The sequence below is a fragment of the Coturnix japonica genome, chromosome 1, assembly GCF_054131305.1.
Source record: "Coturnix japonica strain WE chromosome 1, WE-NBRP24, whole genome shotgun sequence".
Lineage (NCBI taxonomy): Eukaryota > Metazoa > Chordata > Aves > Galliformes > Phasianidae > Coturnix > Coturnix japonica.
Window position 1 is genome coordinate 100,108,498 of NC_140663.1, and position 25,588 is coordinate 100,134,085.

Below are 25,588 nucleotides of genomic sequence, written 5' to 3' on the forward strand. Positions count from 1 at the left end.
GGGTAGCTTTCTGAGCTACAAGGGCACACTGCTGGGTCACATCCAGCCTACCATCCACCAGGACCCCCATGCCCTGCCCAGAGCGGGGACAAGCCCCCTACCCCAATGGAATGGGTCCAGGGAGCTCCGGACCTCGTTCCTCAGCCCTCTGTGGAGCCGGGCGGGGCCAGCTGGGCGCGGCGGGGCGGCCCTGAGCGAGGCAGGAGGCCGCTCCCTCCTCCTCCTCCCCTCCCTCCGCCACCAATCCGGGCGGCTCTGGAGGGCTTCGCGCGGCGCCGGCGGAGCGGGAGCCGCCGGTATCAGGAGCAGCGGGAGCAGCAGGCGGCCGGGCAGTGGGGCACATGGCATGCCTGATGGCGGCTTTCTCCCTGGGCACCGCTCTGGTAAGGGGTGCCCTGACTGCGTGTGCTTCCCCGTGGGTCAGCGGGAAATGAGGGGGAGTGAGGGGCAGCGGGCGGAGGGCGGTGGGGTGACTGTCGGCGCGGGGCGGCTGCGGGTTTGGGGTTTGCGGGGCAGCCCCACGGCGGCGGCTGTGAGGACGGCGGAGTTTGACCGACAGTTACCTCTGGGCTTGAGCTGCTGGAAGGGATTAGGGGCTTCTGCGGGCGTTCTCCGATGGTTCTCAAAACAGATTTGCGGGAGGACCGTAACCTCAGCGGGTCTTTGCATAATAGCATCGGCTTGGTGCGTAACGGCCTCGGTTTGATGAGAGAGGGAAGTTGTTTGCAGAGCGTGGGGGACCGTTTCGCTGCCGTGCCTGGTAAACACCAGCAAGCGGTTGAGCGCTGAGAAACGCTGGGGGTTGGAACTACATGATCCCTGAGGTCCCTTCCAACCCGGGTCATTCTGTGATTCTGTGAAATACAGCGGCGTGAGCTCAGCTGCGATGTAACGCCGTCCTTCAGTGTGTACGTTATCTGTCTGTTTGAGACGGACATTAGTTTGATGTCAGCACACATCGGCCGTGTCAGTGGAGCGGCGAGCAGCTTGTTTATGTTTGTACACGTACGGAAGTGTGCTTAAGGAATCACTGTGCAGTGCTGCGGCTCCATGAACCGGCAGTGCCCACCTGGCAGCCAGCGGGATTCATTTGCCCCAGCCCTCTGGGTCAGTGTCCCCCAAAGGAGGCTGGTGTGTGACCTAACGGCTGGCCAGGTTTTGTCATGATGGTCTGCTGTAAGCAGATGCTTCAATCATTCCAGACACCAAAAGGGTTTGCTCAGTATTCCGGGAATACAAGTCTCTGGCTTCCTACTCCCAGCAGTTGTCTGGCAAACATTTTTCTTTTTGGATTGAAATAAGCTGGAGCAGCCCTCACTGTCCCTTGAGTTCTCAAGGTGACCTGCTCATTGAGGGCTAGTTTGTGGGTATTCTCTTTGACACGTGAAAGTGCTCAGTAGATTCTGTGAACCAAGCAATCCGAGAGTTTCAAAGTTAAGCCTCAAAAACATTCAGGAAAGAATATTATTAACGCAGCATCTCGTGTTTTTTTAAGGAAGAGGGAGGTCCCTTTGCTTTAACCGCTCAAGTCTCAGATGTTTCACATTACGCTTGTTTTGTTCAAATTCCATGCCATTGCAGTCAACTCTAAGAAATCAGGAGTAAGTGTTACTGGATACCTGACCTCTCAGTCACTTGAGAGGGTAATTAAAGTTGCTCACTTGAGAAAGCGTGGAGAACAGATTTGATTTTTGTATCCAGAACCAAGAAGAACTGGAAGACTCCAGTCTACTGGTTTTGTAGGATTCCAGACTATTGTAGTACTTTGCTTTAGGGTTTTTCATCAGCATTCATGATAAGTGACCAGTCTGGAAAGCACTACTTTTACCATATAAGTGGGGAGGCCATTCTCTGTAACAGAGAGGATGACAGTGGCATAGTGGAAGTGTGTTGACTTCTGAAATGGCAGCATGACTTAGTTGCTTTGGAGGGCGAACAGTAGTTGACAGTGGCATAACCTACTGCTCCTTGTTGAGAGTGTTCAATACTGGCACCTTTGAAAGAAGTGTAGCAGATACCTTTGGAGAAATGTAGGCTGTTGGTTAGGGGTGACAATATGGAAAGCCTAGCCCATAAGCCAGCTATGGGATTATTTTCTGATGCAGATCTGCATTAAAAACAGTAGGTGTTACAACAGAAAACTGCACAGATGTTACACACTTATGACATACAACGTTACATACTTTTGACAAAGGATAACCTCTGAACTGTTCAAAATTCTGTTAAACTGAAGAAGATTCCAGGTTGTTTTTCTTTAGGCTTTGGACGTGCCCTGTTGATACTGATACAGGGTGCTCATGTGGGTGAAAGGAATGGAAAAAGTTCAGATTATGTGTGTGTATATTATAAAGAGAAGGGCAGGCTGCAGGCTTCTGGTATGAGCAGGAGAGGAGAGGAAAGAGCCTTAGTCCAAAGAATGCTAAGTGCAATTGCACTGAGTGCTATGCTGGGCAAAGCATGGCAAGAGGCTGTGAGCTGAGAGCATTGACCTTGCAGTGTCAGCAGTGCTAGTACTGGAACAGGGTTTAGTATGTTTATGTAGCTGATAAGATTTCCATTAGGGATTGCTGTCAAGTAAGGAAAGATTTTGGATGGAAATCTTTGTGCTTTTCTCTTGTACTGCTGTAGGTTGCAGAGTCTCCAGAACTTTCACTGCATGAGCAGATAAGGCAGAAAACAGCATATTTCAAAATTTTCAGTAATGTAACTTGTACAATTTCACATGTACAGGTGTGTGTTCTGATCTGAAGGGATAAGAGCTCTTGGACTCTCTGAGTGGCTGTCTTTTGACATGTCTGCACAAAAAAATGGCACAGCTAACTTCCTTCATCCTTCAGCTCTGTCCCAGTACAAGCTCTGGGATTAGAACAACTAGAACTCAGTTCTTGGAAGGAATACAATATGACTATACTTAGAAATTGCATTTTTCTGCTGCATTATTCTGGTCCAAAAGCTGTTCATTTCTGAAGGTGGATAGTGATGTGCTGTTTGTACCTTTTGAGAGGAAAACAGTGCTAAAGGAACTGCCCTTTGTGTGCCATAAGTGTGTGGGCTTTCTACAAAGACACTGGAAGAGCAAATAAAAGGTGGTTTTGGTTTTTATTTTCACCTTTTAGTATGTCACTTTGCTGGATTCTGTGCTTGGATTTTACTTTTAAATACTAATAATTCTTATGCAGAAGGTTTTGAAATGTATTCCTGAACAAAAGCATGTGAACTTTGCTCTTTCTTCAACTTTCTCTCTAGAACGCCAGCAGTTCTGCTTGTACTATGGTCGAGCCAAAGTCGGTGTGCGTTTCAGTGGATGAAGTGGTCTCAAATGGCACAGATAACCAAGACATTCGACTGATGAATGGGCACTTGAAAAAAGTGGACAACACTCTGACAGAAGCTCACCGTTTCTCCTATCTACCACGCAGACCTGCTGTAAATATTGAGTTTAAAGAACTGTCGTACTCCGTCCAAGAAGGGCCATGGTGGAGGAAGAAAGGTGAGGAAAAGTATTATTTTAGCAACTATACAAATGTTATAGTCTACGTGGATAGTTGTGGTAGCTGAAACGAGTCTGTTCTGGGTTAGTGAAGCAAAGCGAGTAAGGAAAGTGTGTTTTCACAGTGCTTTTTACTTGGGTTCTCAATATATCAAACTTCTAAGAGTATGGAAATAAATAGTTCCCTCTAAGTAAAAAAACAAACAAACAAGAAAACAACAAACATAAAGAACAAAGACTAGAAAATGTGTCATGGCTGAAGACAGCATAAGGAAGCTGCTTCTGGACTGATTGGAAGGCCAGGTGCAGTATTTGTTCCAGCTCTGGAAGCAGACACTACTTTGTTTTGAGGAACATGGAGGCAACAGGGAACTTTCCTGAAGTCTGAGAAACTGAAGATTCTGCAACTCATTTAACTGTTTGCTTCCCAGTTCTAAAGTATCTGAAGTATGTACTGTACTTCTGTGCTGCCAGTCATCTGGGATTTTGCCTGTTTATTGTTGGGGGTGGTTAGAGAATGCAGTAAAGACAGAGGTTGGGGGAAAGGGAGTAGTTTTTGTTCTTGGGTGTTTGTTTGGTTTTTTTACTTTTACAATAAGGTTTTGTCAGATAGTTATATTTTAAGTACTCTTTAAGAACAGCAAGCATCTCAGAATTTCAGAAAGCATTTGAAATCAAGATGATTATTCTCTTAAAACATTGTGCTTGGAAATCAGTGTCATGGGCTGTAGGATTGTCAGCTTTTCCAAGACTCTTGCTTTTCTCAGATAGGCATCTTTAGGGTTACCATTTCTTTTAACTGATGAAGTTGCTGAGCTTTGGTCAAGTATGGGGATGCTATTTTGCTAATTAATTTGCTAACACACAACACAGAGTTCTCACCATTCAATACAAGGCACATCAAAATGGTGTGGACATTGTATGCGTGTCAAGAAATTGAAGCATTACGACTTTCTCCCCACAGTACAGTTTCTCTTATAGTTCTGAGACATTGCTTCCAGTGCTGAAATATTGATGGGAGTTGGGAGGGCATATTCAGATCTGTTCTTTGTATACTTTTGGTCACTTACAGTTTTGAAAGGTGTGAAGTGATTCTGTCCTTTTTCATCTGCTTTGCATTCATTCTTTTTATACTTTCATCTGCTTTGTTGTAGCCATGTGTTTTCAGGGCATTTTTTAATGTTTTTGTGTGTGTAAGTGTGTGGCTAGTCATCTTTCTGACAGGAAAACTAGGTTGTGAAGTCAACTCCTCTCAGTGAAAAGAAGGAAGCCCAAAAGAAATTACTGAAATATTAAGGAAAGTCTTGTGTGCTAAGTGACATAATTGCTCTTCCTTAAGGAATTCTCTTTTAGTAATGTAAATTCGTATGGTTGTGTGCTTTAGTTATTTTTAAACGATAAGACCCTGTCAGTGTGGTACTTGTCTGAGCCATACTAGGTACCACAACATGGTGGCTTTCCTTGTTGAGAAATGTGTGATACAAAAATCAAATGGCAGATCCCAACAAAATGTCCTGTTGCTAAAAAGGACCCATTGTGGCATCTTGCCATAGGGCATGAATGACTGCTAGACACGGATTCTCCAGCTTCTGGGTAGCTGTGAGCATGAGTTCTTATTCTCCACTCCTCACTTGGCCTTGCACCTTATATGTCTTTCCTTGGACCAGTAAGGTCAGTTGCTGAGTGGTTGTGAGGAATGCTGTCTGTCAGCAGGTCTTGGCACTCTTCTGCTGACCAGGAATCTAAAAGATCTGTGGGGAGTTTATTCAGCCAATCTGAATACGAGCCAAAGAGTGCTTTCACGGCAAGTAAGGCAAATAACATGATGAGCTACCTTTAAAGGATGTGGCCAGGAAGTGGAGAGATGTTATCCTTCTCTAGTTAACATTAGTGAGTGCACAACAGGAACACTGCATCTTGTTTGCTCCCTCCAGTTCAACAGAGGTAGTGGGAAGTTGGCAAGGGTCTATCAGAGAAGTGAAGAATTGGCTGGGGACTGATGAGGAGAGACTGTGGAAGCTGGTCTTCCTAGGTTGAGTGAAGGGAAAGCTGCAGGATCATCTTGTAGTGTTTTACAACTACTCACAGGGCAGTTCTAAAGTCACTGGAGCCAAATTCCTGTAGGTATTGCCAACTGATGTATGTGGCCACACACTGTGTTTTGAATGGCTTAGAGTGGATGTTAGGAAATATCTTTTTACCCATAGAGGAATGCAGTTGTGGGATAATTCACTCAGATGGTATAGTGTATCCACACTGGGGGTTCTAAAAGATACGTCTGGGCAGAGCCACAGCTGGTATGTGTGGTGTTGGTGAGTATCATGCTTTGAGCAGAATGCTAGGTTAGATGTCCAGAGGTCTCTTCCAAGCATCACTTCTACAATTTACTGAGTTACTAACCAGGCTGCTAACCTAGAAAGAAACTTTCTTCCCAGCTATGTTCTAACCACAGGAACTGACCCAATGTATTGATTTTGGTAGAGAAGGCTTCCCAATAGTGTAACAGTAGACTGAAAAAGGAACTGCCTAAATGATCTCATATGAAGGTAGGCATCAAAATATTAGGTTCGGGAAATGGGTAATGCCTTACCCTCAAACACTGGTAACTCCTATAGCTTTGCATTTGACTGGGATTCTCTGCACCAAAAGGATTTTTCCTTGCCATGAAGTGAGATCCAGTCCAACTGTCCACCTCCTGCCAGTATCTCAGTTCATACTGTTCTGTGGTGCTGTTCATAGCAGTAAGGGACAAGGAATGCCATTGTAAAAATGGCCTTTTAAACTAGTGGTGTTTCTATTCTGAAATCAAGCTTGACAGAAAATCTATTTATATGTTTTTCTCCAAAATTGTGATGAATTACTGAAAACCTTTCAGTGAAGGTTGGATCGCAAAGGGAGAAGTATAGTTTGCTCTCAAAGACAATTTGTGTTAATAGGTTGAAGAGGAATTCAACTAAAAAGCAACAATAAAAAGATGTACTCCCCTCAGCGAGAATGGCATTGTAAAGTAGTGTTAAGGTTAGACTATAAATTAACAAAAGGAGGATTCGTGAGTAATTCTGCCATTGTGTTCTGCCCTTTGCTGTGTTGTTCAGACAGTTAAACTAATGATTTGTAATATCATTTACTTTTTATTAAAAGCACAAAGAAGGTGAATTTGAGTTGCTTGTCAACAGTTAACAAGAAAGTAACTAAATATGACATATTAGTCTTCAAATTAGAATTCTTTATTCCCAGCCTTAATGTGCTTAATTTATCTACTAAATCTCGTTTTCTCTTTAAAAACAAGAAAGTGCATTTTCATTCTCAGAATTATCTGATAAATGCGTCTTGCTACAAAAATGCTCGTTCCACTTGTTTTAATGAACTTTAATTAAACTCATTGTAAAGATTTGGTTGCCGCTAAGCCTGATTGATTCATGGTGTAATTCTATTTGAAGTAAGTGGTGTTAACAGGAGTGAACCTGGCAAGTGAGCTCTTGATCAAAGAAGCTGTATTTGCCCCATTCAGTTCAGTAAGACTTCTTATCAATCTGGGAATTTGGAATATGCTACAAAGATAAAATTGTCAGCAGGTCTCACATAGCTTAGGGAATTACTCAACCAGTAGGATGAACTCGTTCTGAAGTTTTGAATGAAAGAGACTGATAAATGACTTGATCCAGATTTTCTGAGGTTAAGGATCATAGCATAACCACTCTCTTCCAGAACCAAAAATGCCTCCCACTTTGATTCCAGTCTTTGTTCTAACATGTGCCAAAAGTCTTCTGCAGGTCAGCAAGATTCAAGATTTCCATAAGTTACCTCCAGGACTGCTGGGGCAGATGCTTTGTTTTATAAGTTTAAGATGAACTGGCAAAACAAGAGAAAGGAAAATTCAGCACTCAAAGAAATAATAGAACTGCTGAGTCCTAGAATGCCTTCTCTTCTTTTAGGATGAGGGAGCCAGCTGATTCAGATGGGAAGAGGAGGAGCCCTCTATGTGGGCTCCTTAAATGAGGAATCACAGAATTATCAAGGTTGGAAAAGACATACAAGATCATCTAGTCCAACCATTACCGATACTTCTCCGCTAAATCATATTCCTCAACACAACATCCAAACGTTTCTTGAACACTCCCATGGTTGGTGACTCCACCACCTCCCTGGGCAGTGCATTCCAATGCCTGACTACCCTTTCAAAAATGCAGTGTCACAAGGCTTCAGAGTAAACCATGCTCCAAATTTCCATCTTAACAGGTTGAAAAAGAGCTGTGACAGCGCCTCTTATCATGGCTTCTGAACTACCTGCTTAAATCATATTTCAGATTGAAAATGCAGCTTAAAATACAAACTACAGAAACATGTATTGAGGCATAGGTTTTAAACGTAGAACTGCCTGAAAACTGTTACCAAGAGGGTTTTATAGACAAGTCAGTGCATTAGCTTTCTACTGCTGTTGTAGTGAGCACCATAAAGTAATCTGAATAGGATGAGTGACTTCAATGTAAAATTATGGATAGTCCGAAATATGAGGAAGGCACAGTAAGTAGCTTGCAGTCTTCTGTCTTGCCATAATTATTTCAGTGTTGGTTTGATTCTATATGCACGTGCAAAAAAAGCCATCCATCCTTTTTCTAGGTGTTTTTACCACAGTGTAGGAATCTATTGTTTCTACATGTTTGAGTGTGGCTGGGAAGAAAACAGTAATCTATTGGCTGTTAAAACTCCACGGGAACTTGGGAATTCATTTATTTTTTTTCTAGTACTTGTCAGTATTAGTGGTTAATTAAGCAACACTGTAGTTGGAAATTTCTCCATTGTTATTTTGAGAAATGTAGTGACTCATTTTGTACTGCCTCGGGATGGAGGTTTGATCTCTAGTAACCTCACTGGGAAGGGGTTCCAGCCAGTCAAGCTGCAATCTGCTCTACTTATCGAGTGGATTAGCAGCAACAGAAATTCATGCTCAGCAGAAAAAGCCATCGTTCCGCTATTCTGGGGTTGTTGCAATAGCTCAGACCCTGGGAAAACAAGTAGCTTAAGAGGTCCTGTGTTTTCTTACATGATTACAGCTTCCTAACTTTGAGATGGAGCACATGAAAGATGCAGAGGAGGTTTGCCTGTGAAAGGAGGGAGGTGAAGGACGGTGTTTATTCTGAATGGTTCCATAGCATCCAGTGGGGAAATATGGGATGTTTGGCAGGTTGCTTGGCGTTCTTGAAAAGCACTGAGTGCGTCCATCATAGTCTGAGATGGTGTCATCAGAACAGCTGATACTGATGTTTTAGCTGAGAGGTCTGTGTATTATGTTAATATTGATCTCTGAGTAAGATGGAAATATGAACCACTGTCAGATCCTTAATGCACGCTGGCTTTTACTGATTCGCTCTGGTGCTTTGCTATGAATTTGTTCTGTTATTCGTGCTCGTGTGCGTGCAGACTAACTTGTTTCTTTCAATTAAGCTAGGGTTTTCTCTTTGCAGCATCTTTGCAGTGACTTCATTTAAAAGATCCCCCCCTCCCCCTTCCCGGAGATATCCAAGGACCCACAAGATAAAGGGAAAGGGGGGTGGGATTTGCCCTAAATTGTTTGTTAATCCTTGCCAGAGGAGACGGAAAAAGCCTCTACTCATCCCCAGCAGGTGCACTGCAGTAGAGGTGCCGCATGCCCGGGCTGCCAGGCTCGCGGTTACTGGCGGTCAGTGCACGGCAGTAACCCCGGCTGTGATGCTCCAGCGCCGGGAGCGAGTCCTGGTTGGTTGTTCTACACGCTGTTGCTAAGAGGAGAGGAAGAGATGAGCGGTAAAGAGCAAAAAAAACCAACAAAAAGCCGTTTGCAAGAGGGGGATTTTTTTGTTTCTCGCCTTACTCCAACAGATGGGTTGCATTGTTTTCTCTGGTTTTGCCTGTTTTGTCTGAGAGTGTGGTTTCATCTAGGAGAGCAGAATGTGTGCAAATTAGGATCCAAACGTTAGAACAAATAAGCAAGTTAAACTGGTTGAAATGAGCTGCGATGCTACTAAAAGCCCTTCAACAAAATGTTTTGTGGATTCTTTTTCTGTTACTTCAAATATTAGTGAAATTAATGGAAACAAAACACGACTTCTAACAGGATTTCTGAATTCGTGTTTCAGCCATGATAAAATCGTGCAGTTTCTTTTCTACCACTTAAGCTGTCTCAGTATGTTAAAAATACACTGAGAAGTCATTGTTACTGGAATAATTCACTGCATTTTATTAATAGATTTATAATAATTCCTAACATCATTTCACACATTGTATGAAATAGGGAGATACTAGAAACAAATCTTGGTCAGCCTGTTTGTCTGACTGTTCTATTGCTTCCCAGCCAAGAATAATATTCTTTCAGCAGCAGTCCCACTGAAGTATTAGGATTACTTATTTTCCTTCATACAAAGCCCACAGTTATTGCTGGAGGACTTCTTTCTATATGTCTGAGCTTGATTCAGTGAGTCTTGGTCACTGAGTTACTGTGTGAGTAAAACATGTTTTTCCTCTTTCACCTTGACATGTTGTTTATTAAAACCAGACATTACTATGACCTCACTGTTTTTCATACTACCTAATGTTTTACTATGATACATTTCTTTTTATTTATTGCTGTTTTGAAAACTTGTGGCCAAGAAAGGAAGTTTTTAGAGGGAGACCAGTAGAAATATTTCAGAGTTTATATGCAAGGAAAGTGGTGATGGGCTGCTAGGAGTTCTAGCTGCAGTTTCCACTGTTTCCATCTCACAGGGAGTGTCTGTTGGGGGCTGGCTGTAACTCACCCTGTCATTTCTCCAATGCAACCTTCTCTATACGGAGTAGGGTCTGATGAAGTACTTTGGTGTCCTCTGCCCATATTCAGATCTCTTGCTTGAGGTGTTGATGAGAAAGCATGCACCATTTGAAGAGATGATACGCAGCTGTGCCATGTTGATAAAGGCATAACAGACCACAGACTGGATATAGTTTTTTTGCATGATGATATTTTGAAGTAGAGTTTGGTCATAGTCTGAAGATGTGTCCAAACAAAGATTACGTGAAGGTCACTTTGCAATTGAGGACTTCAGCCATAAGATGGTTGATCAGGGTTCTGCATGGCCTGAGTAAGAGGGAAGATGAAAACAAACAACACCAAACCAACCAAGAACAGAAGCTATTGCAAGCGTAAAAATGTTTTTTTCAGTCTATTTTTACTTGCGTGTTCACATGTTTTGGAAAGTGCCCTTCTGTAAGCCCTCAGCGTCTAAACTTACATTCGTACTAAGACAGATCTTTTATTCTCAGAGGATTTAAGATCTCAGAGTTCAGCTCTGTATTCTCTAAGAAATTAATTCCCTCACACTTCCCTGTAGCATTCTTCTACATAACCTGACTGGCTTTGGGAAGATAGAGTTCAGGAAACACGATACTACTCAAAATGTGGCATTAGTGTGGATGGTCTTAACGCCTTAGAACTTGTGTGGCTTGTACACTCTTGCTTTTTTGTACACTCTTCTTTTTTTGAGGTATTACCTCCAAAAGACATCACATGCAGTCATGCAATTTATGTAGCCGAATTTTGTATTGGAGACTACTGCTTGAGTTCTGCCTTTTTATCTGTCAAGAAGCTGTGGGACAGTAACAAGCGAGATGTTAGTGGTTCAGATTGCTTGCCTGCTGTGCCAGCTAGGCTTTGAACCTAGAAGCTATCAGTTTCTGTTTAACACTATCAGTATAGGGCACAGCAAATCTAGCAGTCCTTGCTTAGATTGTACCATGTGGGAAAATTTAGTGCTCTTAGTAACATCATCATCTTCTAGATATCAAAGTATGCGTTCACTTGGAAGCAGAAAGACAAGGGTCTTCAGATTCCTCCAAACTTCTGCTTTTTTGCCAACTTTCAAAGACATGGAAAGAAGTTAAAGTTTAATAGCATATGTGTTGAGGAATTAGTGCTCCTTTTCAACCAGTTCTTTAACATGTTCATTTCCAAAACAGTATTTTAAATCTGGTGGAAATGGGTTGTGGAACTGAGATAGAAGGGCAAGAAATTTCAATTGTTTTCAGTAACTGTTTGAATCTCAGTAGCTTCCTACAAGCGAGTGTTCATATTTGTTTCATTTATTCTTTAACTTCTTATTAGGAGGCCTATGGAAATATCCCAGCAGTAGTAATAAAAATAAAAAATAAAAATAGGTAAATTGACAATAACTTCCTTGTGAATTTTATGCTTTAGTGCAGACATTTGGGGTTATTTGACTTTCGGTTACTTCCTTTTTTTAGTAAACAATATTTTAGAATGAATATTTGACAGAGAATGTAAGAGAGACCTGTGCTGTGCTAGTATCTGTAGAACAAGGACAAAATAATTCCTTCTAGGAAGTGGTATGGCTATAGACTTACACTGCATTATGACTTCAGTCATGCTGTGGAAACCTTTTTAGCTGTGTTTCCTGATTGGGCTTTCTTGTCTCTGCTAGGCTTGTATTCTTGTCCACAGTTCATTTAGGCTGTTGATTTTGATGAGAGAAACAGATGTAATTTGAAGACTTAATTCTCTTCAGAGAGGATAGGAATGAAGCAATCTAGATTGTTAACAGAAAGAAGTACGTGAAATTACATAATAGTCAAACTGAGTTAACCACTTCTTTGTTCATCATTCCTAACGTATCTGTTCCAAAGAAAAATTAAGGACAGAGACCATGGCTTTAGAAATGATCTACCATCTGCCTCTCATCCAGCATCTACCACCTACATTTTCTGTGTAAGAATCATATTTCTTCCTGCTTTGCATGTATAGAATAATAACAGATGTTGTTTATACTTGCAATACGTCTGCTACAGCAGTGAGAAGATGGAACATGCCATGGTTAGGTTCTGAGGTAGATGAGAATGAGGCCTTATCTCTGTCTTGTAATAATCTTCAGAGGGTGGGCTTTCATGCTGGTCAAGAAAAGACAGGAAGCAATGGAGCTAGTTAATACCAAGAAACAAACAAAAAACAAACTTGAGGGTTTTATTGCTCTCATTAAGCAATAGAATTAAATTCTGCGCTTTTGCATCTCTTTTGTGCTTGAGAAAGTGCTCAAGTGGTTGAGGCTACACCAACAGAGCATGGCTAATATAATTTTTTTAATCGTGATGCTGTTATTTTAAGTGCTTCAGAAATAAAACGCTCAAATTGTACAGGCATAACAGGGCTAGAACTGGCAAATGATTTCATTTGAAAGGATGGGGACTGAAGTTAAATGCTTTGTTCATAGAGCAAGAAAAGTTATTTTACCTTGGTCAGAAAACCAGTAAATTCAGCCAACTTACTGAATATGACTGTCAAGGCCAACTGCCTAAAATATTATTTGAGACCCATAAAACCAAAATCTGTGGGTGTCTATCTGTAAGTGAGCTCTACTTCCTTCTCCATTCAGACAGGTGAATGTTGTATACCAGCAGAAGAGAAATTTGAGATCTAGAAAAATGAGGAAAAATTTAGAGGGACACATCTTTACTCAGCAGAGAATGAAGTTACTCACTGGGTTTTGTTTTTGACCCTGAATCTTGCAGAATTACTTGAAGGAGAATTTGCCCCAGAGGAAGCAGCCTTGGTCCTGTATTTACAGATCCACTTAGTAAAGAGTCAGGATGTGTATTCCATTGGGCACACAAACATGTCCATATATGCATAGCACACAGCCAGTCATATGGACCTGCACAAATACAGAAGTGCCTCTGCAGCACTCATATAGATGCAGATGGCATATGCTAACATAAAAAACATAAATGGCTTGCTGCATTTCATCCCCATTAGCTGATCAGGATTGAAGTCTGCTTGTGGGTTACATACACACAAAGGAGATCTCCCCACTGGTCTTAGACTGTATTAGTTCAACAGCTGGACTGTACTCCTCTAGTTATTACCTGGCCCTCTAGTTTGTAACTTCTTGTTGGTTGGCATACAAACCTCTTCTGCTCACTCTTCTTGGCTTTTTTATTTGAGCCCTTCTTGGTTTTCAGTAGGGTTCAGACACACAGGCTCACAACAAAGAGTGCATCCACACAAGAAATAATTGGGAATGGGATTTAATAATTGCAGTGGTTAGGTGCAGGGATCAGTCAGACAAGCATGATGAGCAGCTGCATATTCACATGGACCTGGCCTCATAAATCCCTTTTTCTCTTCATTTTCTTGGACTTACACCTTCTCTGTCCTTGATTCCTTCTTTTCCCTGACTTTGGTGATTGATTCCCCAAAACCATCCTGTGATAAATTTTGCTTACTCTCCTTTGTAATTTTTCTATAACCATCCCATAGGTTATTTCACACTAATCCATATTTCCCTTCCCTCTGCATGGCAGGGCAAGTCCTTTTCCCCTCCAGGGAGAGTCTCCCCATTGGCATATCATGGCAGGCCAGTGCCCCAGTCCTTGTCCTTCATGAGTCTTAAAATGTATTGATTCTGTTGGCTATTGGTATGACTGGAGCACCTGTTGGTCATCTGAGCCCTGCATTTCATGTTCAGGGCAACAATTTTTAGATCTGCTTGGCTGATATGACTTTGCTAAGCCTTTTATTTATAAATGAATGGCATATTGTGCCTGGCCAGTAGCTTGTTTTAAGTCCATGAAAAATTAATTTGTGATTTAATTCATCATTGAATTGTAACTCATACCTGTGTATTTTTACCCTCACGTATGAAACTATCAGGAAAATTGTGAGTAACTACAGACAGGGAATAGAGGTGCTGACATTTTTTATTATAATAAATCAGTTTCTGCTGACTTCAAGGCTGAGTTACGGCTATGTATGCAGGTTGTTTTACTAAAAATAGTCAGAGGACCTTGTCAGACATTCATGAGTAAGGCTGACTATTTGACTTCTTGTCTGGAATTTGATAACGTAAGCCTCCAGGGAAAATAGCCTGAAGCGGACACAAATCCATAGACTCTGGGATTACTGTAAAGCTGGGTGTTCATTGGCAACAATTGTGTCTTCTCCAATAGTAGTTAGACACCTAGGGAGGCTACAAGTAAGATGAAACTCAGTAACATGCATAATACCATTTATCAAGTTCATTATCTTAACCCCCTGAATCCCATGTACTCTAAATACCCTGTATACAAAGTATAAAAACAAAAATAAAGTAAGATTCCTCATTTAAAGCATAACTGTGGTGTTTTAACGCTGTTTGTTCTCACTGACAGGAGACAAGCAGGGGAAGTGAACCTCTTGAAGCCAAGCGAGGAAGAAAAAGTCACATACATCATGCAATAAATAAACCTAACTTTGAAGCAAACCTAGGTGTCTGTGTCTAGGCTTAGACACTCATAATGTACAATTCAAAAGTTACATGGCCAAATGAATCTTGAAATCACTGCAATAGCATATTGGATAGAGCTTACCCAAAGAATAGTTATGCCAGGAGTGTTGACTTACAGTGAATCATTTTGTACCAAATTCATCGCTGATATAAATTAACTGAAATTAATAAAGCTTGCTGAAGGAAGCGTATGACCTACTACTTAAAAGGGACTTTCACTTATTAATATGGTTCAATGCTAAAATTGCATTCTAAAAAAGGCAGAAGCTAATCCAGTTCATATTAAATGCAAGTGATGAATGTCAAGCAAGCTGGATTTTGGAGTACCAGCATAACAAAGCAAAGCCTTTCTCTTTTCTGTGCACTCCAATCATCCCAGTTTTGACCTGAGAAAACTTGTCCTGACTTGTAGTCCGACTCTTGTCCAGGCAACCAGCATTACAAATGAGGTATAGTGGTGGAAATGTGCCAGCAGATGTCATCGTCAAATATAAGTGTGTCTTAGAACATCAGGATGCCTCTCTTTCAGAGGGCAGAGTCATGTACTGCTTCTTTCCTCAGATTTCTAAGTTTTCATTTTAGCAATCTGTGAGTACATTGTATGTGTCCTCTCTATTTCTTTGTATTATCTATTAATACATTCAATATAATATAGATATATTGGTAGATCTAATATATTCATATCGATATGTGTAAATGTGTGTATATGTATGCATATATATTGTATATATGCACATATATATATATATGAACAGAGGCTATATATATGTATGTATATATACACACATAACCACATTCACTCAGGTATAAATATTTACATATGAGATCTGATTGTATGTCACTACAGCAAATATTTTGATGGTAAAATTTTCTATTGAGCTGTGTATTCTTCTTCCTTTGCAGTGATAAGGTGATATAATTATGGAAATGCAGTAAGAACCTGATTTTTTTGATGGAAAACAAAATAATTTTAGTTGCATAATAAAGATTCAAGTCTGCCGTTACTGGATTAGCAGCATAATAAGGTAAAATAGCAGGAAAAATGACTGCAAAATGGTGGCTGAATGCCACTAGTGTAAAGAATGGTGTAAAGAAAAGACAGCATTTTGCTGCTGCTTTTCAATAGGAGCTTATTGCATTACATAAGTTGAGTAATTTTCTGTTCTCGGTAATTTCTGTTGCAATCAGATTGCTTTTGCTTTATTTCTTCTTGTTTTCTTTAGAAGTTATAAGGAAGAACGGTTTGAAGCCTTCGTGTGTATGAGTGGTGATGATATGATTCAATTCATATGTTTGGACAACTTTTCCTGTCTTTTTACAGCTGCTAATGTCATTATCTGAATTTCCCTTTTAATTAAACTGAGCATTAGTTCAACTCACTTTCCTCCTAGATGTAAGGGAGACTACGCTTATGCTTTAGATAAAAGTGTATTTTTGTTTGTTTGGATAGTGATTTGCTGGTGACAGAAAACTGGAAGGAGGCAATGTTTTGAAGCATAGAAGGAAAGTGTAGGATTTTATGTAAACTAGTGAGAATGTGACTATTTAGTTTGCAAAAGGCTCAGATATAGTAGTGCAGAGAACAGGAACATAGTAGGGATGTTCCAGTGGCTGATTTTCTTGGGGGCCAGAAATATTCCTTGACTGCCCTAAGGCAAAATCCAGAGTTGATAGTGCTAGTGAGCAGCTGAGGTCTGCAAGTGGAGGGCACTTTCCAGAGACAGCTCTATGCCAATGATGGGTGTCTGTATTCCTTGTGGCTATGTTGGCTGCCTTTGAGCACTTCTGGTGTAGGGAAGGGAAAGGTCTAATGAGAATATTGTCTGGTTGTGGTCAGATTCTGTTGCTATTCTATCTATCCACGCTGGCACTAATATACCTCTGAATTTGTGTGGAATGCTCAATATATTTTAAGATTGGCTTTCCTTTCTCCTCCTTTCCAGATCCCCTAATAACACATATTTGTAGCTGTACCGTGCACGTGCTGATACTAAAACACATAGGGAGAGGTAATTCCAAACGATTCCAGGGTGTTTACAATTGTATACAAGGAAAGAAGATTGAAGATGGAGTCAAGATTAACCTCTCCTTTTGTACTGCAGTATCATTATCTAATTAGATCAGAAGCAAAGCCCTGTGGCTTAGTCAGTATTAGAGCGTAGGCTCCCATTTCAGGAGGAAGCCTTTGAGAAGAACAATCTTCAGCCGTCCACCTACACCATTTTCGCTGCGGATTTGCAAGATGGAAAAAGTGACAGATGTAAACCTCCCCAAAGGCAATTGCATCTTCTCCTTATGCGTTGCCTTTAAAGTGACTTCTTCCTCCCTGAATCATTGACTCTTGAACAATCCCTGCAGGGGACCTTTGTCTTTGCTGCTCCTAAGTTTCTGGTCCAGAGGCAGAACAGCTCCATTGAAGTTCAGTGGATCAGAGAATATATCCAGCTGGTTTTTAATAATACATGCTACTTTATGACAGGTGTGGATAGCCTTTGTCAGGAACCTGGAGCTACAACAGAGGTAAGGTGTATGGAGAGGGAATTTCTTGCCAGTTCCCAGAAAAGGTCCTGTGCCTGAGCAAGGACTCTATCATCCAGTTGCTGTTGTGCCTTACTGCAGAAAATGACCAAGTGCCAGATAGCTCCATATAGAGAGAAACTCCAGCCGAGGCTCTTGCTTCATGATTTATAAGTCACATTCTTGGGGTTTATATGTATTGGAACTCAGGCCTGTTATTTTGGTTTTGGTTCACTCCTGAAATGACTCTGATTTCACTGATCAGCAAACATCCTTCGAGAAGAGTGTATCTTGTGCAGTTTCCCCAAGTATTCTTCAAATATAACAGATGGTGGGATTTTTGTGGGCAATGCCAAACTGTAGGTTTAATTAAATTTCACTTTACCACCATGTGGGAAATTAAGCATTTTGTGAGCTTCACTTTCTTGACCAGTAAGGGTCTTAAGGCAGTGCTTTGGATCCCTTCAGGAAAACATACTGTAGTGAATCTTTTCATTGAATTGGGAGAATTTATCATCAGCAAACAAACAGAGAATGTGAAGGGGAAGAACGAAGTAAAACGTACTCCATCCTTCCTACAGGATCTTAATATTTGATGTTAGTACAAACATGGAGTGTGTAGGGGCTACAGTAATAACTGCAACAACCGTGAAATACAGAAGAACTCTCAAAGTTATTACAAATGTATGAGTGGAAACTCATCTGTTAGGGGCAGGTAGCGGACCTTGAAAGTACATTGTTTTGTTTTATTCAGGTTTTTGCTGGAAGCGGAGTGGTGACTCAATCTTAACACATACATACAGAAATTTAAGGAAGTTTCAAAATGTTGTGATCTAATGGCGGAACACTATACTGCTCTTGTGTCATTACCCAGATTGTTAAAGCACTTCTCAGCATCATGGAAACTCACCTTTTGTGAGAAAGACACAGTGCATTCACCGCTTGCTTGTAGCAATCAGAGGCATTTATCCAGCACTAAAACGATGACCAACAATATTAGAAATGTACTTACTTTTTCCATTGGTACACAAGCTACAGCTGTCATTACTTTCTCTTGTTCTTTCATATGTATGTAGAAAATACTACACAGATGAATTTGAATTTGTGCATCTCCATTTAGGCGCTGAGTGTATTACCTGTAAGAGGGAATGTCTGTAGCCAGATAAACTGCTGCTTGTTCTATCACTGTGTTTAATGAAGCTGCTCATCTCTCAGTGAGATTTGGAATTATACTCAGGTATATTGGTATTTTTAAAAACAGAAATTACAGTTATACCTAAGAGACACTGGACCACATTTTCACTTAGGCACATCATAGCAGTGGCAGACATGTAACGCTCAGATTTGTCTGGGTAAGTGTAAGTTTCTACCATATATGAACCTGTGTCTAAGTTAGATTAATAACCTTGGCTTGTTACAGACCACAGGGATGTCACTGACAATCAGTGGAGAGTAGGTTACTGTTCATTTCATCCTAAATGAACCTAAAAGCGAACTCTTTCTCCACACTTGCTAGGAAAAACAGCTGTGATGGGTTGACCCCATTCAGCAGTTCAGCCCTTTGCAGCTTCTCTCTCATTACCCCACAGAGGCATGGGGAAGAGAATAAAAAAGGAGAAACTGAAAACTTTTTGTCCAAGATAAGGACAGTTTAAAAAGTGAAGCAAAGCTGTACATGCAAGCAAAACAAAATAAGGAGTCTATTCACTAGTTCCAATTGGCATGCAGATGTTGGTAGCATGGATAAGTGACTGACAGAAGCATATTAAGCATGGATAGACAGTCATAAAATCATACAGTAAGAGAATGAAGAAAGATGAAGAAACAAGTCAGTTTTCATTTTCTGATAATGTATCTAATTGCCATTTTTCTGAAATGTTAGTCAGTGTAGCTGGTGAGCAGAAAAAATGGAAGCATGTCTTAACTTTGGAGAACAGGTATGTTTTGAAATGTAGATAGCAGGAACATCTAATTAGAAGGATGTGAGAAGACCAGAACTTTCTAACTAGTGATGCATATAAGTCTTCATTACATTAACATTGTTGGTTTATTTTTGTGAACTTTCAATCTGTGGATGGAAACAACTGCTTTCACTGTGAAAGTCTTGATAGACCAGTTGGATGATCCAACACCCAGCCTAAGTGTGTCTCTTGATAGACCAGTTGGATGATCCAACACCCAGCCTAAGTGTGTCTCTTGGTAGACCAGTTGGATGATTCAACACCCAGCCTAAGTGTGTCTATAGCTTACCTCTTAACTTTTAACTGAACACTGGAATAACCTCATTGTAGAGAAGGACAAAATGCATCAAAATTAGTTACAGGTGTTAGCGGGAAGTGAGCCAATGTGGAGAGAAAAGTTTAAATAAAACAGCTATTGACTGAGGTCTCCTGATGAGCCTATAATGATAACCCATCGGCAATTTTTCAGTACCCTCTTTGTTTTGTAAATGGTAGCGCATCAGAGTAGAAATATGTTGCTTCTTCATTATATTCTTTTTTTTTTTTCTTTCTGATTTTCTCGTTAAGAAGAGGAAGAGAGAAAATGAGAAAATCCCATCTATCTGATGATCAGAACACTTAAAATGGAAGACATTCAGATCTGAGTTATTGATCTGACATGGGGGCTTAGACGTGATTCTTCTCATCTCAGTGTGTCCTGCTGGCCTGTAGAATGACATGTTACTGGTTGCTAAAAAAAAACCAAACAACAACCAACTCGAGGCTGAGTTTTCTTTCTACCTCAGGATAAAAACAACATGAAAACTTGAGGCAGCAACATGCTATTTTGAGACATATTTTTGATTTCTGGCTTACTTTACCAATAATTTTGTAGATAATTTAGAAAAACACAGAGTTTCCAAAATGCCAAATGGTTCTGGTGCCTCATTTTAACATATGCCAAAATTGTGAATTAATTAGCATTTTATATATTTTTTAAAAATTCAAATAATTGTAGCATGTACATTTGAATTAGGTCTTAGTAGGCAAAGTTAATCAATTTGATATTTATATTGCAGTCTAAGTGCATCTGTCAAGTGATTATTTCTAGTTTGTGTGTTTGAAACACTGGAAGTTTTCCTCTTTCAAACTCTCATCTTTACATGGAACATATGACTGATAAAATATTTAATTGCTAAGGATATATGGTTAGCAGCAAGAGTCAGGCTTTGTCTGTGTTACTCCATCAGCTTCAGCTAATCCATAACATAAAATGTAGGTCAACTGGAGCTTTTTAAAACAGATGGAAGTTTAGGAGTTTATGGTAGCTCAATGGATGCCTGTCCCCACAAGGCTGCCAACTTCTCCAGTTCCAAATTGCAGAGAAAGCAGAAATCAGCCTCCTAAAAGCCGCTTATTCCAACTCATTTTCATTCCAGAAGCAATGATGCCATGTGCAGTTGGATTCTCTTTGTAACACATTCAGCTCTGACATGCTACAGAAGACGATAATTAGTTCAGTGGTGTTTAGAGGATTTTATATTTAGTTTGCTGACAACGAAAAGTATTTTAATTTGGGCAACCTCATTAGGGTAAATATTCAAGACGAGAGAGAAAAACACAATTCTTCTAAGTAAAATGCAAGAATTGGAGCTAATCCAGAGTTTATTTCTGCATACACTTCAGGTTTCCCTTTATTTTAACATCCAGGATAATAGTTTAAATCTGTCATTAGGTTAGTGCTAGAATTAAGTAAATATATTATCCTGTGTTTCTAGTTTATGAAAATGTTGAGGAGAAATGGGCAGAAACAGCATGGCTGTTTCTAAAAACCAGTGTCACCCAAAATAGTTGCTCCAATCTGCCATATGGCTGGCCATAAGGATATCCCACTGCCACAGCAGCTTCTTCAGCCTCAGCGGTTCTTCTCAATGCAACTACTGTTCTTGTTCACTGAGCTTCTCCAGTTTGAAGCCAACTCTTGATGTTACGATCTGTGTCTCTGCTCCTGAGTGTATGTGTGTATTATATTGAAAGTCTTAATAACCAAGTTTAAAGTTTTCTTTTAAAACACCCCTAACTGTGTTTCAAAGGGTACTCTTAGCTACAAGCGTTCTGTAGTCTCCTTGTGGAACAGAGAATGGGAATAGTAGCAATGGAAATGAGAAGAGATGGAATTCTTTCAATTTGCAGTACAGAACATTTCTACATGGTTGAGAGAAGGGGGAATAGTCAGGAGAAGAATGTCAGGAGTTGTTCAGAAGTTTGGATGGTCAAGGTGCTTGGTGGTTGGCTGTTCGTTGGATGAAGTTCCTGAAATAAGCTGTCATGACCACCCTGGTTAGATAAGACTGCTGTGAAATACTTTTTTATCTGGAGTTAAATGTAATATTTTGAATTATTGAAGCTGACTTGTGAACTACAGTTTCTTTTAAAAGGTCAAGAGCTGGGACATCTTTTAAATTGCGGTAACCAGAAATGAAAACGTTTTTCAGAATCCAGGAAATATGTCTCCCAGTGGCTGTAATGGCTAAGGACAAAATGTTATCTTGTGAGCATAAGTCATCTGAGAACTCTGGGTTTTTATAAACCACAGTTGCTTCTAGTAATCTAGGAAAAAGTTCTACTTTTTCCCTATGTAGTTCATAGTAGATGCTTCATCATACACAGTCTAGAATTTCTGATAAAGCTGTTTGAGATGAATTATTACGAAAAGCTTTTCAGTACACATAGAAGTTTTTCGAACTAGGTATTAGCATCAGGCTTAGCCTGAAGGAAAGAGTGCTGTGTAACTTCTGCTGTTTCTGTTGTAACTCTAAAAAGCTCCAAGGCTTTTCCCTCTAGCCCTTATGCAAAGATAGGTAGGAGGAGAGACTCAAAGTTTTTCTTCTCCCTTTTGCTTTTGTGCTTTGTGCATGTGAGTGGGGAGAGGTTGGGAAAAAGGGAGAGATCAGAAGCAAGGAATGTCGCTACTCTGGACATAAACATGAGAAGTCCCAATGTAGCCTTCTCTGAGGGAGGAAGGGTTTCTGTCTCCCTTTACAGGGTGATCCAGAAACATCTGCACTTTAAAATGAGGGCAGTTCTTAACAGCTGCCGGACTAATTTAGAATATCTCCCACTTGAAGATTTCTTTTTAAGGGAGGGGATGTTGGAGAGAGTTTCGGTTTTATCTGTTTGTAAGACTATGAATAATACTATTTGTACTTGAGGTATAAAGGTACTGCAATTATGAGGAAATTGCTTTTTGCCTGACTGGCATACGTAAACAGCTTTCATCTCCAGATGTATGCATCAGGCTCGTGACTTCAGTTTGTTATTTGAGAGAATGTGTCAGCCTTTCATTTCAATTTGTGTTGGCTCTTCTTTTGTCAGGGAAGACCTTTCTGGTGCATGTCAGTAACAGAAACAAAGGCAATTAATTAAAAAAAAAATTAAAAAAGCAGTTAAAAACAATTATTGAACAAGGGTTGGGCTGTGGGTATTGCTTTGAAAATACATTTCTAATAGTTGCAGAAGGACAAAGCTGTGCGTCATTCATGCATTTTTTTTTCCCTCTTTCATGTTTCCTAGGGGTTGAAGATAAATTAGGGTAGCAGTTTTTAGTACAGACAAAGCACAGGCTATGTCCTAGATCTCTAAATGCTTCAACATGTAAATACTGCTTCTGAAGACATCAGGTCTCATTGCAAGTACAGATCTGTTTGCATTCGTGGTTGAAGGTTACTTTCGTTCATTGACCCATTTAGTTATCATTCCCTATCCTCAGTTGCAGTCATATGGCTTTATGTGCACGCATAAGAAAGACGAGCAGTTTTAAGTCTCTCTAGAAAAAATATTCACCAGAGAAACACACCAAATCTTGCCATGGATGTATCTGAATAAAATGAATACCGGTACATCATTCAAATCATCTTCAGTTGAAAGCTGTATCTAATCTCTGTAGAGAAGGATAAAGGGAGCTCCACAGATACTCCAGGTATCTGGGAATATTCCCTATTCCACTAATAGTGAACGTGAGCTGGGTTAGACTGTCATGAGACAGGTTAGTTTTACCCTACTGATAATGTGTCATTGCGCTAGTAATCCTAGCGCAACTCCGGGTAACTGTGGAAACTGACTGCCCACTGTATTCTTCACTAAACCTCTGCTCATTCAGGTCTCTTGGTCTTTGTGAGTGGACCAAAACAAGGTTATTACACTCTTGGAATTACTGTGTTGGAAGAGAAATAAGTGGGGTCTTGTTTGTCTTATAGTAGAAGTGAATGAATTGATGTTTGGTGAATACAACCAATGGCTCACAGAAGCTGTTCCGGGGGGTTTAATGTCACTGCATGTGAGGTATTTCTTTAACAAGTAAGATGTCAAACAGTTACCTTGTCCTGTTACCACCTCAGGCTGCACTGATAAGATACTTAAATACTTAGCTCTTCCTGGTCATAACTTTAGAGAGTGTAGACTTAATGAGAGCTGGCACAAAAATATTTCAGCTTGAAGGGGGGGCTTAATTGATAGTTGCAGGAGCAGGGAAGTATTCCCATGATACTACTGCTTCCCATTCTGTTTCTCTGCACTATTGGGAGAGTGTGATGTTTCAAGGAAGTCTGTGAATTCTCTGTTCACCTGCAAGTGCTTCAGTCTCATGTTGATTGGTGGTATGGGTTCTGTGTGCAGAAAACTCCTTGTGTTCCTAGAGAATGTTGCCTGGACAGAAAGTGTGATAGAGCCAGACAAGGTGAGTGGGGTTGTACAGTCTATTAAACCTTCAGACTCAAAGTTATGAGGTTGCAAAGCTTGCAGCCTAACAGACTGTCATATCAAATCAGTTACTCTAAAGAAAAACAATTTTCAGATACTGAAACAATGCAGTGAGTGGCCTGCATAGTAGGTAAAGAATATGGTGTATACAACCCTTATTCTGAAATTTCAGAAGGGAGAAATCTTTATTTAGTCAAGGCTTTTTTTTTTAATTTGGCCATGTGAACTGTCATATCCAATGTCTTGCATAAGCTCTGTATCTAGTCCTGCAATCTGAAAGAGCAATGAAATTAAAGAGTCTTTTCTGATTCTTTAAAGTCTACATTTTGGTCTAAGATTTTCCTTCTGCTAGAATTCAGTTTCTTATCTAGATTGCCATTTTCTCATCAATATATTCCCTCTTATTATAGAACACTGGCTAGGGTAGGAAGGAATTCCACATTATAAATCTTGGTTTTGGGACTCGTAATCTTAGACGCTGCAATCTACTGTATTCTTTACTGATTTTCCAGAGAAAGAAGTTAGCAGATACATTTAGTGCAAGGGAAGTGTCCTGACAGAAGTCAAAATGTAGGCACCACACAAACAGAATTCATAAACTGCTTTAAAAGTTTGTTCTCTAACTTGGAGCTTTTGTGTAATGTTTGACCTTCCAAACCTTAAATGCTTTATTTTTTTTGGCCTTTGAGATGTTCTAGTTCAGTGTGAACCAAGTGCTAGCAATACAGTGATGTGTTCTTTATGTACTGTATCACTTGATGCAAAAATTCATGTAGGTCTGAATTGTCCAGTTTAAAAAGTGAAAAATAAATGCTGAATACTAATGATGAAGTGAAAACACCATTCCTGTTACATTTGTATATCGTGAAGATGGGTGTTTGTGATTCTTGATGTTTGTGAGGAGCATCTCGAATGCATGGAGTGCCAGTGCAACTAAAAGATTTTGAATGCGTGATTTGTGTATTTAATTACTGCTATAGGGCAAGCATATGAGGGATCACATTCAAACTGACACTTATATGGAAAAGTGACACTAAATATGGAAAAAGTCTTGATACCTATTTTGTTTGTGATTGATACTGAAATCAGATGTTATTGCATTGATGAAGGATGAGATTTGTCACAGCATCTAGATATGAGGTGTCCAGTGTAAGAGCTAAGTGAAAGATGCTTTCTTACAATCCCTTCCCAGTATGGGAAAGCAAAATAAGTAGAATTAATTAACTGCTAAGGGTGCCTGTCTCTCTTCATTGGTAATAACTGGATTCTAGACAATTAATTTAGCTTACGTATCAAATTTCTGGATATACAACATAAGGTAAAAGGAACTCTTCATGTCCCTTCCTACTCTGGATATTCTGTGGTTCAGTGGTAAGCATGGGATAAGCTCTCTATTTGAGTTGTGAGTAATCAGTTATGTGATCATTAAGTGGGAAATGAGCAGTGAATCAAGAGGAATATGTTCAAGAAAGCCCAGTTGTCAGCTACGTTCAGAAATGCAGTTTAGTCCGCTGCAAAAAGATTTACTACAAAGTTGGTTTTTTTCTTTCTTTTTTGGTAAAGTATGAAGGACGTAATATTTTTATGCAGAATGGAAC

General features: G+C 40.1%; 1 protein-coding gene across 1 annotated transcript in view; it reads left to right on the forward strand.

Annotated features, from left to right (window-relative positions):
* The first annotated feature begins 257 nt into the window (after positions 1-257).
* Positions 258-25,588, forward strand: part of ABCG1 (ATP binding cassette subfamily G member 1) — a 52,893-nt gene continuing 27,562 nt past the window's right edge. The window contains exons 1-2 of the mRNA XM_015883181.3: positions 258-383; positions 3,247-3,490. Of these exons, the coding sequence (XP_015738667.1) occupies positions 342-383; positions 3,247-3,490 (286 nt within the window). The 5' untranslated portion in view covers positions 258-341. The remainder of the gene's footprint in view (positions 384-3,246; positions 3,491-25,588) is intronic.